This window comes from Phyllobates terribilis, unplaced genomic scaffold, assembly GCF_046119375.1.
Source record: "Phyllobates terribilis strain yellow unplaced genomic scaffold, ASM4611937v1 Scaffold_4__5_contigs__length_816908805, whole genome shotgun sequence".
NCBI lineage: Eukaryota > Metazoa > Chordata > Amphibia > Anura > Dendrobatidae > Phyllobates > Phyllobates terribilis.
This window is the reverse complement of record NW_027362764.1, coordinates 410,935,477-410,950,212: the sequence shown is the minus strand read 5'-3', so window position 1 is coordinate 410,950,212 and position 14,736 is coordinate 410,935,477. Positions and strand designations below refer to the sequence as shown.

Here is a 14,736-nt window from a genome sequence, read left to right as displayed (position 1 = left end):
GGACTTGCACGGGGATAGTTGCAAGTCTGCATCTTCTGATGCGGCAAGGATCACTTCTGATGGGCACACTTTTAGGCAGTGACCTGGGTGTCAGAGATGCTTTCAGGGGTCTTCCCCATGCTGTTCCCATGTCTTTTCAGCACTGTATGCATGTATCACATAGCACATGGCCAGATAAGGTTGTTAAATGTTAAAATGACATTTCCCGGTGAATGCATTTGTCACGGTTGAAAGCAATACAGAAGTGCAAAAACGCATAAAAAATGCTACTTGTGAACATAGCCCAAGGTGTGGAGGAGTATTTTTGTTTTTAGTTATTTATTTTTCCTTATACACAAGTCTTTACCCTGGAAAGGAAGTTCCTTAACATATTTCACAGGAAAGCACTTTCAATTTCGTTTTTGAATGTTTTCTTGTGACCCCGTAAAAGTGGCTTAATACCTCTGACCATGTTGTTGACAGCAGTGATCTGGGGGTCAGAAATGCTTCCTCGGGCGATGCCCATGCTGTCCCCATGTCTTTTGAGCACTGTCACTATTGTTTTGGACACTTTTTAGGCTTTCTACAGAGTGCCGCCGCAAAAATGCTCAGGTCTCCCATAGACTAACATTGGGCTCGTTGCTCGGGTCGAGCACCCGAGTATCACGGCGAGCTCGGCCCGAGCTTCGAGCACCCGAGCATTTTAGTGCTCGCTCAACACTAATATCCTCTGTAAGACAGAACAGAGGTATGCTATGGTCACTGGTGAGGGTAAACCATCCATGCATATAGCCAGCAGCACTATTTACTAGTTCCCTAATAAAGTGATTTGCAAAGTTTCATAACTTTTTCATGCTGGCCAAAATTATAAAAAAATGAAAGTTTAGTTACTCTTTAAAGTGGAAAAATATTTTGTTTTCATGTGTTGTAGGTCATGAAATGATTAGCAGATATGTGTGCGTTAGTTCCTCAGACCCCAGCGATTGCTCAAAAGACCGTTCAGACTCAGCAAGCTATAGTAGTGAGCTCAGGAGGCAGAGACTCCTGCATGAATGCACTTACATACTTGCCGTATAGGCTCAATGGAAAGTCTCTCTCTCTCTCTCTCTCTCTATCTATCTATCTATCTATCTATATATATATATATATATATATATATATAATCAAAAGCTTTTACGCCACAAAAGTAGTGTAAAATTTTGGAAAAGTCGCAACATTTTTGCTCAATGTGGCATTCCAACAAAAATTTGGCATTTTAACACAACTTTGAGTGAGCTTCACCAAAATGGGCGGGGGTGTGGCTACCACCCATTAAATTAATCAAATCTATTGCATTTTTTAAGACAGAAATTCTACGCTAGTCTCCAACTGCAGTAGCATTTCTGGCTCAGTGCGCCAAGACACACGCCAATTATTAGAGGTATCAAATTCATTAAGTAGTGCCATGCGCCTCTGTCAAGACTGACGTACACCAGTTACACCAGTCCTGATGAATCAGTCCCTTTAAGTCCATATCAATTACTCACAGATGAACATAGTTGAAAAGTGTGTGCTTAATACCTCAGTCTTTCCATTGTCCTATACAATTATATTCCAATTGTTATCTTTTATAGGACTTATACTAAAGTTGTTTTCTTTTTAACATTTATTTATTTCTAACTTTGATGTCAGTAACAACTTTTTTTTATGGATAACTTAGCTAACTTAATTTTATTTTTATATTACCTATTGAGATCTTCATTAAATGATTTTACTATACCTGTGCCTTTAGTATTTCAAATGCTTTTTTTATTGTAGTCAGTACTTTTTTATTATGCCATAACATTTTCCTTTCATTACTAGACATTTTGTTACCAGAGGGTAAAAATTCAGAATACAATTCATATGATATGCCGTTAACAACTTCAGATTTACCTCCTATGTACCATACCCGCACTTAGCCAAAATGTGACTGACATGCAATTTTCTTGTATAATTTAGATTGTTTCTATTACTTTATCCTTGCTTCTATTATTAGTTCTACTTTATAATTAAGCAAATTTATTTACAAAATCCTTCTACTTTATTTCTACATTTACAGCTGGACAAAGATCTTGAGGAGGTGACCATGCAACTTCAAGATACTCCAGAGAAAACAACCTATATCAAACAGAACCACTACCAGGATCTGAATGATATACTCAGTATACGAAACTTCACAGAAAACAAAGGTAAAATGATAATGAAAAATTATTTTCAGATTCTGAGTTGGTTTTCAGGTAAGACTGGAGTCATTGTAGAACTGTGAAATCATTGTTGTCAAAACCAAATCCTATTTTATAAAAAAACAGCAATTTGATTTGCACCTAAAAATGATAATGTGTTAGTAAATCAGAAGTTAGAGCAAAAGCAGAGCTTAATAATGAGGTATTATTTACCTACAAATTATTAGCATTGTTCGGTTTGGTTATGGCTGACATTTTTATGCAAAAATAGGAGCATCAACACTGATTTCTATTTATTTTTAATTTTTATTTTGGCAGTTTGTTTTAAGATCTTGACATAAACCAAAATACAAAATGACAATATGATTGCACTCCGTTTTCACTTGTGCAACGAAACAGGAAAACATAGTGGCTCTACTTCATCAAAGTTGTGCAAAACTTTTGCGACTTTTGGAGTTTTCATGACAGTTTCAGACAGATCCATCAAAATGGGCGGGTCTAGGAAGGAGCCGTGATGGCATGTGGCTACGCCTACCCATCAAATTCATGAAAACTGGCAGCGTTTCTTATCTTAGACTTCATCTCTGACTGAAGTAACATTTCTGGTGAAGCGCATAGAGGCGCACACCGTTCTTAAGATGTGACAAATTAATTAAGTGACATGCTACTGTTAATGAATTTGGCACATTTTATTCCTGCACATAACGTCAGTCTTAATAAATCGGGACCATAATGTGCTGAAAAAAAATTACCAAAGTATTGCTATTACAATAAAAGAATACGCCAGTCAAAAATGAAAAATAAGTCATCACTTTTTATGTTTTCTCTAATCTTACACTGGAAAGGCTTCTTGTTTCCTGTCATTTACAGTTGTCGTTACTGTTTTCTACATTGCAGAGCCAAAGGACTGCTCATTTTCTAAGCCCCTTCATCCTATGTATCCTAATAGTATCCTGCCGGTGTTAATCATCATTGTAACATTGTGTGATCCTTTTGAATATATTTTCTTTCTGACTTTCAAGTAACTTATGACAGCACTGCTTTGTTGTTTCAGTAGCTCGGCCTTCAAGACTAGCGAGGGACAGCAAGGAACAGCAAAATTCACATAAAATAAATTTGGGCAAAGTTCTATGGCTATGGCTAAAAATTAAAGATTCAGGTACAGAAGAAATGGGAGGGCACTCACCAAGTTTAAAACAATAGTTTTCACTTTTTTCAGAAAGTTTGGTACAAAAGGGAAAGGTGCAGATAGCCATTGAGGCTATAACTGATTTTCACTTCTTCGAGCTTGATAAGTATAGAGCTGTGTAAAATGGCTGTCCCATTTGTTTCGAACTTTGTGAAAGATATCAAAGCTATCGTTCTGTACTTGGTGAATTCTATCCAATTTCTTCTGTACCTGAATCTATTGGTCTTCTACTGTGCGGATTAGAGTGCACACCATAGAAGTTTAATTATAATGTACTGAGGCAAGTCAGCTGGTGTACCATTGAATCAAGTTGTAATGCTGACCCATCCTCTTCGATTTCATGCTAAAAATTAAAAAAAAATGGCCTTAAGTGACTTATGTTGTTATAATTTAACATTACAATTTTACATTTTGGCTGGAATTAAACAAGTTGTTCTAGCTAAAAGCCTTCTATTACTTATGGTTTGTCATTTTAGCACACTAAAAGTTTAGGAGTCTACTTATTAAAGGAATGGGGGACAAACAATGGTTGACAATGAAAACAACATTGAATTGAATGTGAGTTACAAGCGTTTTTAGCATTTAGTCATTTATTTAGGCCACATGGTCTTTACAACCTCCATGCGAGGTAACCCTTCCATGCTACATAACTAAATACATTTTATTTAATAATTTTGCTAATCTATGATGGATGCTATTTAAATTTGAAACATGTGAAAAATAGCATTCAAGTTTTGTCTAACAGCTCATAACTTTACTTAATAACTTGTAACCGCCATCTTTGTGCTTCTAGGAAGCCCAGCCACAGGAACTCATAAATCTCACTAACTACTGTAATACTGATGTATTGCAGTATACAGTAAAATTCAAGTTTCATGAGATGGCTTAAAAAGTATGTAAACAGTTGTAAAAAAAATATTTAAAAAATGCTAAAGAAAAAAAAAAGTTTAAATCACCTTCTCTTCAATTAATACACTTAACCTACTCTACATTGTATATGGAAAAAATCAAAACGCAAGAATTGAATTTTCTCAGTCACTGCACTGACCACAAAAAAATGCAATAAAAGTAATGAAAACAACTTTTAGTACCAATAAAAACTATAGCTTTTCATGCAAAAAACCCTTCATGCACCCTCATCAATGAAAAATGTTAAAAGTTATGGGTCTCAGATAATCTTTTTTCATTTTGATTTTTTTCTAAATCAGTAAATTACAAAGAAAAATTATTTATGTTTGGTATATTTGCAATCTTGCTGACCTAGAGAAATATGTTGCACGGTCATTTTTACTGGATATCAAATTACATAAAACAAAAACAAACCCAAAAACAATGGTTGAATTGCAAGTTTTTCACCATTTCACTCTACTTGGAAATGTATTTCCATTTTCAGTGCATTGTAAGATAAGATGAATGGTGTAATTCAAAACTTCAACCCAACCTTTAAAAACTCACCCTTAAATGGCTGTATTAATGCAAAAATAAAAAGTTATGGCTGTTGGAAAAAAGAAATCACAAAACTGAAAAATAGCCCATCAGGAATCGATTAAAAACATTGAACTTCCAGATCTATGTGTCTCTACAGTACCTGCTATTACCCAAACTCCATCTTTAACACCAGACCTGCAGAGCAATTGTTAATACAAGTTTTGATTCCTTTACAACTCATTTAATAACTCTTTAACGTTTGAAGATTTTACCTTCCAAACAATTTGAGATCAACTTTTGTAAATGTAATGTGAATGAGTACATTGCAGTCTCATCTTTTAAAATCTTTTTTTTTTACAAGGTACTATATTTAAAGGGGTTGTCCACTATTCAGACAACCTCTTCTCAATCACTATGTTCCCCACCTTATAAAATAATAACAGTTATTCTCACCTCCAATACGGGTATGTTTCCACCGGTGTTGACACTGATTCTTCCGGGGCATTGAGCGTCTGCTTCACGCTCCCCTCCTTTGGACAAATTAGAAATCCGGAGGAAGTCAGAGCTGCGGCTAATCTCTTACTTGCTCGGGATGTCAGATATGTGTGTGAAAGAGGTGAGAATAAAGCAGCTGCTAATTGATCACAGGGCTTGCATGACATAATGTCATACGAGCCTCAGGAGAGTCAGTGCCGTCACCGCTGGAACGGCGCCCGCCCCAGACTTGAGTATAGCTGCTATTATTTCATAAGGGGAGAACATAGTGATTGAGAAGGTGTTGCCCGAGTAGTGGACAACCCTTTAATCAAACTCACATTTAAGGCAGCACAGAAAATTGTCATGATTGTCAGAAGTAGGGTCAGTATTACTTGTCACATTACTATGAAGATGATGTGGATGATGTTTATTATGAATGGAAGCATATGGTAAAGGGAAGGTAACCTGCACTTATTTTATCTCCACATCCAAGCATAATTGCAGTTTAATTTTTTAGTTTATTTCTATTAATTCTAAAGCCCCAATTCATCATCTGCATTTTTTAAGTCACTTTCCTGTTTTTGTCTTGTGGTATTCATTGCCGTTTTTTGCATCATATTCTTCAAAATGGCTCACACGGCTCATGAATTCTATGCAAAGTAAAAAACGTTTTTTCTTTTGGTCTTTTAGTGAAAAAAGTCACACGTTCTGCAAAATGATGCAAAAATATCTGGCATACATAAAATCACTCCAGGAGGGACAGAAGTATAATTGCATATATTTTTGGGGCTTTTTGAAAAGCTGGCTGGGGACTATGAGGAGAGATTTGACTAGTCCGATGTAGTCTCTGGCGATTTCTTCCCATCCAGCACCAGTTGATTGACAGGTCTATCTTGTGTGTACATAGGGAGAGAACTGTCAATCGGTAACTGGCTTATCAATGTATATGAACTGTGAAACACAGCTAGATTTCAGAGTAAAATATACCTGGCTACAATGACGCAGACAGGCACTAATTCATGCTTTTTGCAGCATGAATCTAATGACAGGTTCTCTTTTAATAAGTATAAAAAAAACACAAACACTACTACAACACTTGAACAATTATTATTAAAGCCATAAAAACAAGCTTCAATGCAAAAAAACTTGAAAATTAATTTATTTCTAAGAAAGTAAAAATACAATTTAGAAGAAATAATTGTATTATTGCAGTTATCTCTTTATAAATTAAATCATTTTGATAGTTTCACAATTTTATTTCTCTGGTATCCATCTCCCCCTAGTGGAGATGGAGCAGTAAATGCATGCAGATATCTGCACAGACAAATTGATTCCTCTGCTTTCATATCACACATGAACATTGCCATGTGAATTGGAATTAGAGATGGAAGCAAACCCTAATGTTTGGTTTTACTCTTCGCTACAATGGAGCATAAGGGAAGGGGCTGTCATCTGCCGAATGTCTGCAGATGTATAAGGAGGTGCAGGCTTGTCTTACAAAAAGAACAGTCACCTCATTTCTTGTAGGAGGAATGAAGAGAGCAGACGTGAAGAGTACACTTTATTTCCAGTTTGATTGAAAATCACGGACTATGTCACCACTTAGATATGTGGTGCCTGTATGCAATATATTTAGATCAAAAATAACCTATTACCTAGAGTGAATCAATGGGGAAAAGTCTCCCTGAGTTGTATGGCATGATAGGTTTGTCTTTATTAGTCTCCAACTTTTAGTGTTGGCATTTTTTTTACTGTCCAGAAGATACATAGTTGAACAGTAGAGCTTGAGGTTAAAGGATTTTTCCAGTATTATACTTTTGATGATAAAACTTAAGCACATCACACACTGATTAAACTCCGATCAGATTGTGATCAGAGTGTGATCCGATTTTTCTGGATTATGATAGGATGGAAAAAATATTTCTCCATCTTCTCCATTCTGTTAGTCCATGGAAATCGGACTGCACTCAGATGTTAACCAAGTGCAATCCAATTTTTTTCCATGGATTCACTGACTTACATGGTCAGGTGCAATCTGATTATGAGCAAATTGAGCATGTTGCGTTTTTTTTTACTCAGACCGCCTGTGTCCGTAGAAAAAATTGGACATGCTCACGGCCCCATAAAATAACATTAGTCCAAGTGCTATCTGATTTTTTGTCAGATCGCACTTGGACTGAAAATACCGTCGTCTACACGAGCCATTAGTCATCAACTTTTAATAGGTGGGGTCTGACACCTAGCATTTCCTCCCCCACTGATCAGCTCTTATCAGCTGTAACAGAGGCTCGATGTAACCAGGGTATGGAGCAGAACATATCAGGTCCCTCACACTCTTAAGTGGCCTTTGATCTGCAGTAGCCGATGAAGTGACTGCGGGCAAGGCCGCGCGTTGGTATCTATGATCTGGCCCAGCAAGATCCCCACACACAGACTCTACCTTGATAACCGTATCTTTACTTGTATACATTTTTAACACAGCAGAACACAATAAATGACAACCGTAAATGTTCACAGCAATAACGTGTACTTATAAGCTGACCCTCACTGTCCCTACTCACACGTTACCAGTCCTTTACTCCAGAAGGATGTGTCCCCCGTCGCAGGCCTGTCTGTCTTTTCAGGAAGGCAAATAAATAATCAATAGAGACCAAGCTCAACTATGGAAAAGAAGGGTGCCAGGAATACAACAAATGCATCCGTGTAAAAAAGATTCCGGCACACCAAATAATATAGAAAAGTCTCAAATAGGTGATGAAATAATAGATGCTTTATTTCTCCAATATCAACTGGTTCAAATAGTGGTCAGTATACAGTTGACCGCCCAACGTTTCAACCCCAACGGGGTTTTCTTCAGGGGCATCAGAGGCGCTAGTTGCTATGCACTGTTTAGTATCTGGGAGAATATCCCAGTGGCTGCAGAGAAGCTCAGGAAGAATAACAATAAAGAGAACCAGTCGTTGTAGTGGTAAGGGAAAAGAAATCGGCCGGCGATAGAAGCTTAAGAGAAAAAAAGGTCAGTATACAGAAACCAGAAGTAACCGAGGAGATATGCCTGCGGGGTATGGTAGGTAGACCTATGTGTAATACAGGAAGAATATCCGGCCGGATATTCTTCCTGCGTAATCATTTCTGTCACAGGCTCTATCTCAATTATCACAGAACAGCCAGAGCCTGCCAGCTCACTACACGCCCCCCCACTCAAAGGTTGGCAGTCCCTGTCAACGACTGGCTCCAGGGCGGCGATGGCTGTGGATGTGACAGGGGGCGGCTGGGAAAAGGGCCACACATATTGGTCTCTGTAGGACTGTCCTGGAGGTACCCCTGCAGTGGTCCTCGTTGTCCGCCTAACGGGTTGGATCCCCTCTCTCCGATCAGTCACCCCACTCTCTTTCCCAGTCAACATGTCAGTAGAGGAGGTAATCGGTTCAAGTGCATCAGTCGGACGGACAGGGGTAGGCATGCATTCAATCTCTACATCCCCGGGGTCAGTGTCTCCGACAGTATTAGTGATATCCATCTCTCTAGGTATCACAGTAGGGGAGTCAGGCTGGGAACGGCAGGGGCGCAACATATTACGGTGCAAAGTTCGGATGCTGCCGCTGTCTTCGCCCTGCACTCGATAGACGTGGCCACCGGGGTACGGCTGTCCAATTACTCGATAGACTTCGGTCTCCCACTTGGGCCGGAGTTTCCCTTGCAGTTTCTTTATACGGACTAGGACCAGTTGACCTACATTCAGTGAGTCCTCTTGTACCGGAAGTGGGTCAGCGTGCACTTGATCCTGGATTTGTCGGCCTACTAGCCGGTAGACAGTCTCCATTCTCTGGCGGTGTGTTTGTAGCCAGGAAGGATAGGTACCACAGGTATCTTCTTCGGAGCTAGACAGTTGCAACTCATGGATGTCTTTGCCTGGACGGCCAAAGAGAAGGGTGTATGGGGTGTATCCGGTGATGGAATGGACTTGATTATTATAGGCCCACAGCAGTTCTGGGAGGAATCGAGGCCAGTCGGGCTTTTTGTCTTCAGCCAGTGTCCGGATCAGTTGTAAGAGGGTCCGGTTAAAGCGTTCACACGCGCCATTCCCTTGTGGATGGTAAGGGGTGGTCCTGGACTTCTTGATTCCATACATCCGTTGGAGTTCTTCAATGACTCGCCCTTCGAAACAAGCCCCCTGATCAGAGTATAGCCGCTCCGGACACCCGTAGACCCGAACGAATTGCTGACAGATGGCCTGTGCAGCTGATTCGGCAGTCTGATCCCTGGTAGCAACAGCGACGGTGAATTTCGTGAAGTGGTCCACCATCACCAGACAGTACTGGTAGCCACTATTCGCCGTTCCGATCAACAGATAGTCCACCATCAACAGCTCGAGGGGCCCCGACGTCTTAATAGTCTGGACGGGGGCACGCTGCTCCACGGACTTGTGGAATTCACAGGTACGGCATTCTTGACAGATGTTTTCAACCAGCTTACGGAGCACCGGACAAAAAATGAACTGTTGGGTCCACCGGAGGGTCTTGTCTATGCCGAAGTGGCCGTTCCTCCTGTGAGCTTCGCCCACCATCTCATGGGCCAACTGCACCGGGACGACAATCTGCAAACACTCCTCCAGCATATGGGATAAAAGGGCCCTGCGATACAGGACTCCATCTTTCACGATCAGCCGATCCCATTGGGCAAGCAGAGCCAAGGCTCCGGTCGATAGTCGGGCTCTCACTTCGGAGGGCGGTTTCTCTTGTTTATTCACATACTGTTTCAGTAAGACGTGCTCGGGATCTCGATCTTGAAGCTTGGTCCATTCTTGCTGGGACAGGGGAGATCCCACTACGGCTTCAATCCCTCCTACCGCATACTGGCGGCAATCTTCTATTTGCTTTGCGAGCCGGGCAAAGTCAGGCATCTCATCTTCCTCCAACTCTTCATCCCGGTCCCCCACTGGCGGGGATGATGTCACTCTAGACAGGCTGTCAGCATTCTGATTCTCGTTCCCCGCTCTGTATTTAATTTTGTACTGGAATCTAGAGAGCCTGGCCATCCAGCGCTGTTCCATTGCCCCTAGTTTGGCATTCTCTAGGTGGGCAAGAGGATTGTTGTCCGTCATGACGAGCACCTCCGCTCCTGTCAGATAGCCGGCAAATTTCTCCGTCATAACCCAAGTCAGAGCCAAGAATTCCAAGCGGAAGGAGCTGTAGTTGACTGGATTCTTTTCGGTATCACGGAGAGACCTACTGGCATAGGCTATCACGCGTTCTTTATTATCTTGAACTTGAGAGAGGACCGCCCCTAGACCTTGAAGGCTGGCGTCGGTGTGCAACTGAAACGGTAATGTGTAATCTGCATACGCCAGAACAGGGGGTGATGTTAGAGCAGCCTTAAGTGCCTGAAAGGATTTTTCTCGGTCAGGCCCCCAACTGATGCGTCATCCTCTGGGACTGTTCGCGGTCCCTCGGAGAACCTCATGCAGTGTTTCAGCAAGCCGAGCAAAGTCCTTGACAAACCGACGGCAGTAGCCTGCCAGCCCCAGAAAAGCCCGGACTTCTTTGACGGTAGTTGGCTGCGGCCACTCTTGAACGGCTGCTATCTTCTCCAGAGAGGGCTGGACACCTTCGGCCGAGATCCGGTGACCCAAGTAGTCGGTTTCCTGCTGGAACAGACGGCACTTGCTGGGCTTCAACTTCAAGCCGTGTCCCCTCAAGCGCTGGAACACTTGGCCAAGCTTGTGAAGATGATCCTCGAAGGTGGCGGAGTATACCACGATGTCGTCAAGGTATATCAGCGTAAACTCAAAGTTAAAGTCTCCCAGACAGCGTTCCATCAGTCTCTGAAAGGTCCCTGGTGCGTTATTCAAGCCGAACGGCATCCGGTCAAACTCATACAGGCCCATGGGAAGGATGAAGGCGGTCTTTTCCCTGTCCTTCTCACTCATTGGAACCTGCCAATATCCACTGGCCAGGTTTAGGGACGAAAAATATTTGGCCTTCTTCAGGGCGGTCAGTAACTCTTTGATCCGAGGAAGTGGATATGAGTCCCGGATAGTGCAAGCGTTCAGCCTACGGTAGTCTAAGCAAAATCTCAGGGAACCATCTTTCTTTTTGACTATCACCACGGGTGCAGCCCACGGACTCTGGCTTTCATGTACCACTCCGGCGTGTAGCATGGATTCTAATAGGCTTTTCACTTCCTGGTATTGTTGAGGTGGTATCTGCCGGTACCTCTCGCGGATAGGGGGGATATCGCCCGTGGGTATCTCGTGCTGGATACTGGTGGTACACCCAAAGTCTGTGTCATGCTTTGCAAAGGAGTCTTGGTGTTCCCGCAGGAGTTCCTCCACTTGAGACACTTCTTGTTTGGTGTATTGGGACGTGTCTAGCTGTACTTTTTCCCGCAGTTTTCGCCCAATGTCTTCATCGTCTACTTGAGCGTTTATGGCTGAGACGGTTACCGTCCAGTCGCCTTCTGTAGACGGGGTGAATTTTAGGGGTCCAATGGGATTCACTTCCGTGGGTAGAGCATATACCCGGGCAAGTTGAGTGCTGGCTTCAAGGGCTAGGCCTACGTCTGCGGTGTTGTTTAGCCTGACAGGGACTCTCCCGTTCCTCACGACGGCTAGAGTGCGAGCAACTAGTGGGTTTAGCTTACCCCCACTTGGGGTCCTCGGCTCGATCAACACTTCAACCCCCTCAAGTTGTCGGTGGGTGTTAAGGGGTAAGGAAATGACTGTCTCTTTTTCAGCGGGCAAAGTAATCCGGGTACGGCATGGCACCGTAATGGCGGCTAGGAGTAGTTGTTCCTCTGCCATCTGTTGAAGTCCAACGGTCCGGATTATGCCCTGGAACGCCAGACGAGTCGGCTTATGTTTGGTGACTTTCTGCCAGTATTTGTGTCCTTTTCTTGTCAACAGCATAAGATCTAGGTCTTTCAAGATGTTCATTCCAACTATCACTGGGGTCTCGGAGCCGAAACCTTCCTTGACGATGACGATCCCTCGTTTCTCTAAGTCCTGTCCGCAGGCCTTTGTGTCCATCCAAGCAACTCCGGTCACTGAAATGGGTAGATTATTAGCCGCAATAATCTTAACGGTGGTGTCCGGGTCACAAGCAGTTCTTGGTTTGAGGTAATTTTCGTAAAACTGTTCAGAGATCGTGGTCACTTGTGACCCGGTGTCCCTCAGTCCCTGCACGGCAATTCCTTCCAGGACAACTTCAAGTGTCGGGCTATTCGAGGCCTCCCCTGCTGCGCGAGCCTCAGCTGCAGGGGTGTCTAGTTTAACGGCGGCCATTGTGGTGAGGCCCGGCGTGGTAGCTCTGCTTGTGGATATGGCTGGGGTTCCATTCGCTGGTCTGATCGAAATTCCCTTCGCTGGGGTGACTGAGGGTTTGTTCGTTGGTGCGACGGAGGTTTTTGCAGAGGGAAGTGTTGAGGACAATGATTTGCCCTATGGCGAGGATCACCGCATGACCAACACTGTCCCACGGGACGACTAGGCTGTCTTCGCTGGTCTCCCTGTCGGTCTAATGTTAACTGTAATACCTGTTTCTGTAAGTCTGCTACCATCTGTTTCAGGTCTTCCGTGTCACTGTTCGGATTTTTAATGTCAGATATGGATCTGCACGCAGCACCCGGAATCCCCACATCCATGACGGGTCCCCTTGAACGTTCTATGGCTTCCTGTTTGACTTCAGCAAAAGTAAGAGTCGGCATCATCCGGATCAAGTCCTGTAACGTGCGGTTAAGATACTGGTCTCTCAGTCCTATTACAAATTGGTCTCTCAGTACCAGGTCACGAGGAGCCATACCAGCTAGTTGTTCCCCTTTTCCACAGGCTTGTTCAAGGAGTACCTGAAGGGCGTTCGCATATTGGGGAATATCCTCCCATTCAAGCTGCGTCCGTCTAAAGAACATGTGTCGCAGTGTTCCCTGGTATGTGGTCGGCCCATAGGTGTTCTCCAGCACCCGCACCAAATCATCCACTGTAAGCTGGCCCCTGACCGTCTCCAGTCTGACTGTCGTCCATGCCTCCCCATCTAGCGTCAGTACCGCCATTTCTGCCAAGGTCTTAGGGTCAATATTATACATTTCCCCCAGTATCCGGACATGTTCCGCCCACTCTGGTACAGGGTAGTTTCGTCCGCCAAATTTCCTGACCTGATTCACAATAGACACCGGCGGGGCTTTCTGACTGTACACGTGGCCTGGGTGGGAATCTTGTTGGTCACAGATCCTGCCGACTACGCCAGATGAAGTGACCGTGGGCAAGGCCGCGCTTTGGTATCTATGATCTGGCCCAGCAAGATCCCCACACACAGACTCTACCTTGATAACCGTATCTTTACTTGTATACATTTTTAACACAGCAGAACACAATAAATGACAACCGTAAATGTTCACAGCAATCACGTGTACTTATAAGCTGACCCTCACTGTCCCTACTCACACGTTACCAGTCCTTTACTCCAGAAGGATGTGTCCCCCGTCGCAGGCCTGTCTGTCTTTGCAGGAAGGCGTCCCAGCCGGAGAAAAAAAAAACAGGAACAACAAATTTCGCTGAAAGGAAGGAATACTTCGGCCTCTCGCCAGAGGTCCCGCTTACAGTCTCTCTGATCCGGATAGCAGCTCTTGTGGATTCCCTTGTGTAGTCCACACTCCAGTAGTGGGGAGTGTAACAGCTGAATCCTTCAGCAGTGCGGAAGCTGGGGAAAGCTCTGAGGAAAAGATGTCAGATAACAGCAGCCACGTTGAGAGTATCCTCTAAGGCACACACGAGGACCTGCACACCATCCTGGTTCTTTTCACAGACTCTCTCAGACTCTCCGCGCGCTTTTTACTGCTTCTCACTCTGGTCACGTGACTCTCTAGGGCGGGACACAGGAGACTCAGTCTTTTTCTCTGTCATCACACCCTGCGCTGGTGCAACCTCTGGCCACAAGGTGGCAACACCATCCTGCGTAATCATTTCTGTCACAGGCTCTATCTCAATTATCACAGAACAGCCAGGGCCTGCCAGCTCACTACACCTTCACCAAACATTAAAATGCAGATCGAGCTATGGGTTCTGCTCTGTACTCTGTTTACACTACATGTGAATGCTGCCGAAGCTGTTTCAAACCCCCACTTAAGTGATATTGATGACCTATCCCAAGGAGAGATCATTAATATCATAGCACTGGAAAAACTCTTAAGTAGTAGACCGAAGAAAGTTAACAATGACATCACTGATAAAAACACCTGTATTAGCTGGATTTACATTAGAGAGAGCTTCTGATGACTTGGTATGTACTTTTATAACTTCTAAGACTATGTTCACACATCATGGTTTTTCAGTGTTTTTTAATGCAGTTTTTATGCAAATTTTCAGCTGCCTTTTGCAGTACCAGGAACGTCTATGAGAAACCAGAATTCTCTGTGGTTTTTATTGTTCAGGATTTTGTGCCTTGCATGGTTTTTTGGAAATAGAGC

The 14,736-nt window shown here is 43.2% G+C and overlaps 1 protein-coding gene across 1 annotated transcript in view; it reads left to right on the top strand.

Annotated features, from left to right (window-relative positions):
* GABBR2 (gamma-aminobutyric acid type B receptor subunit 2) overlaps positions 1-14,736 on the top strand; it is a 1,360,263-nt gene that overhangs the window by 1,287,829 nt on the left and 57,698 nt on the right. Inside the window, exon 17 of the mRNA XM_073678612.1 lies at positions 2,060-2,189. Coding sequence (XP_073534713.1) covers positions 2,060-2,189 — 130 coding nt within the window. The remainder of the gene's footprint in view (positions 1-2,059; positions 2,190-14,736) is intronic.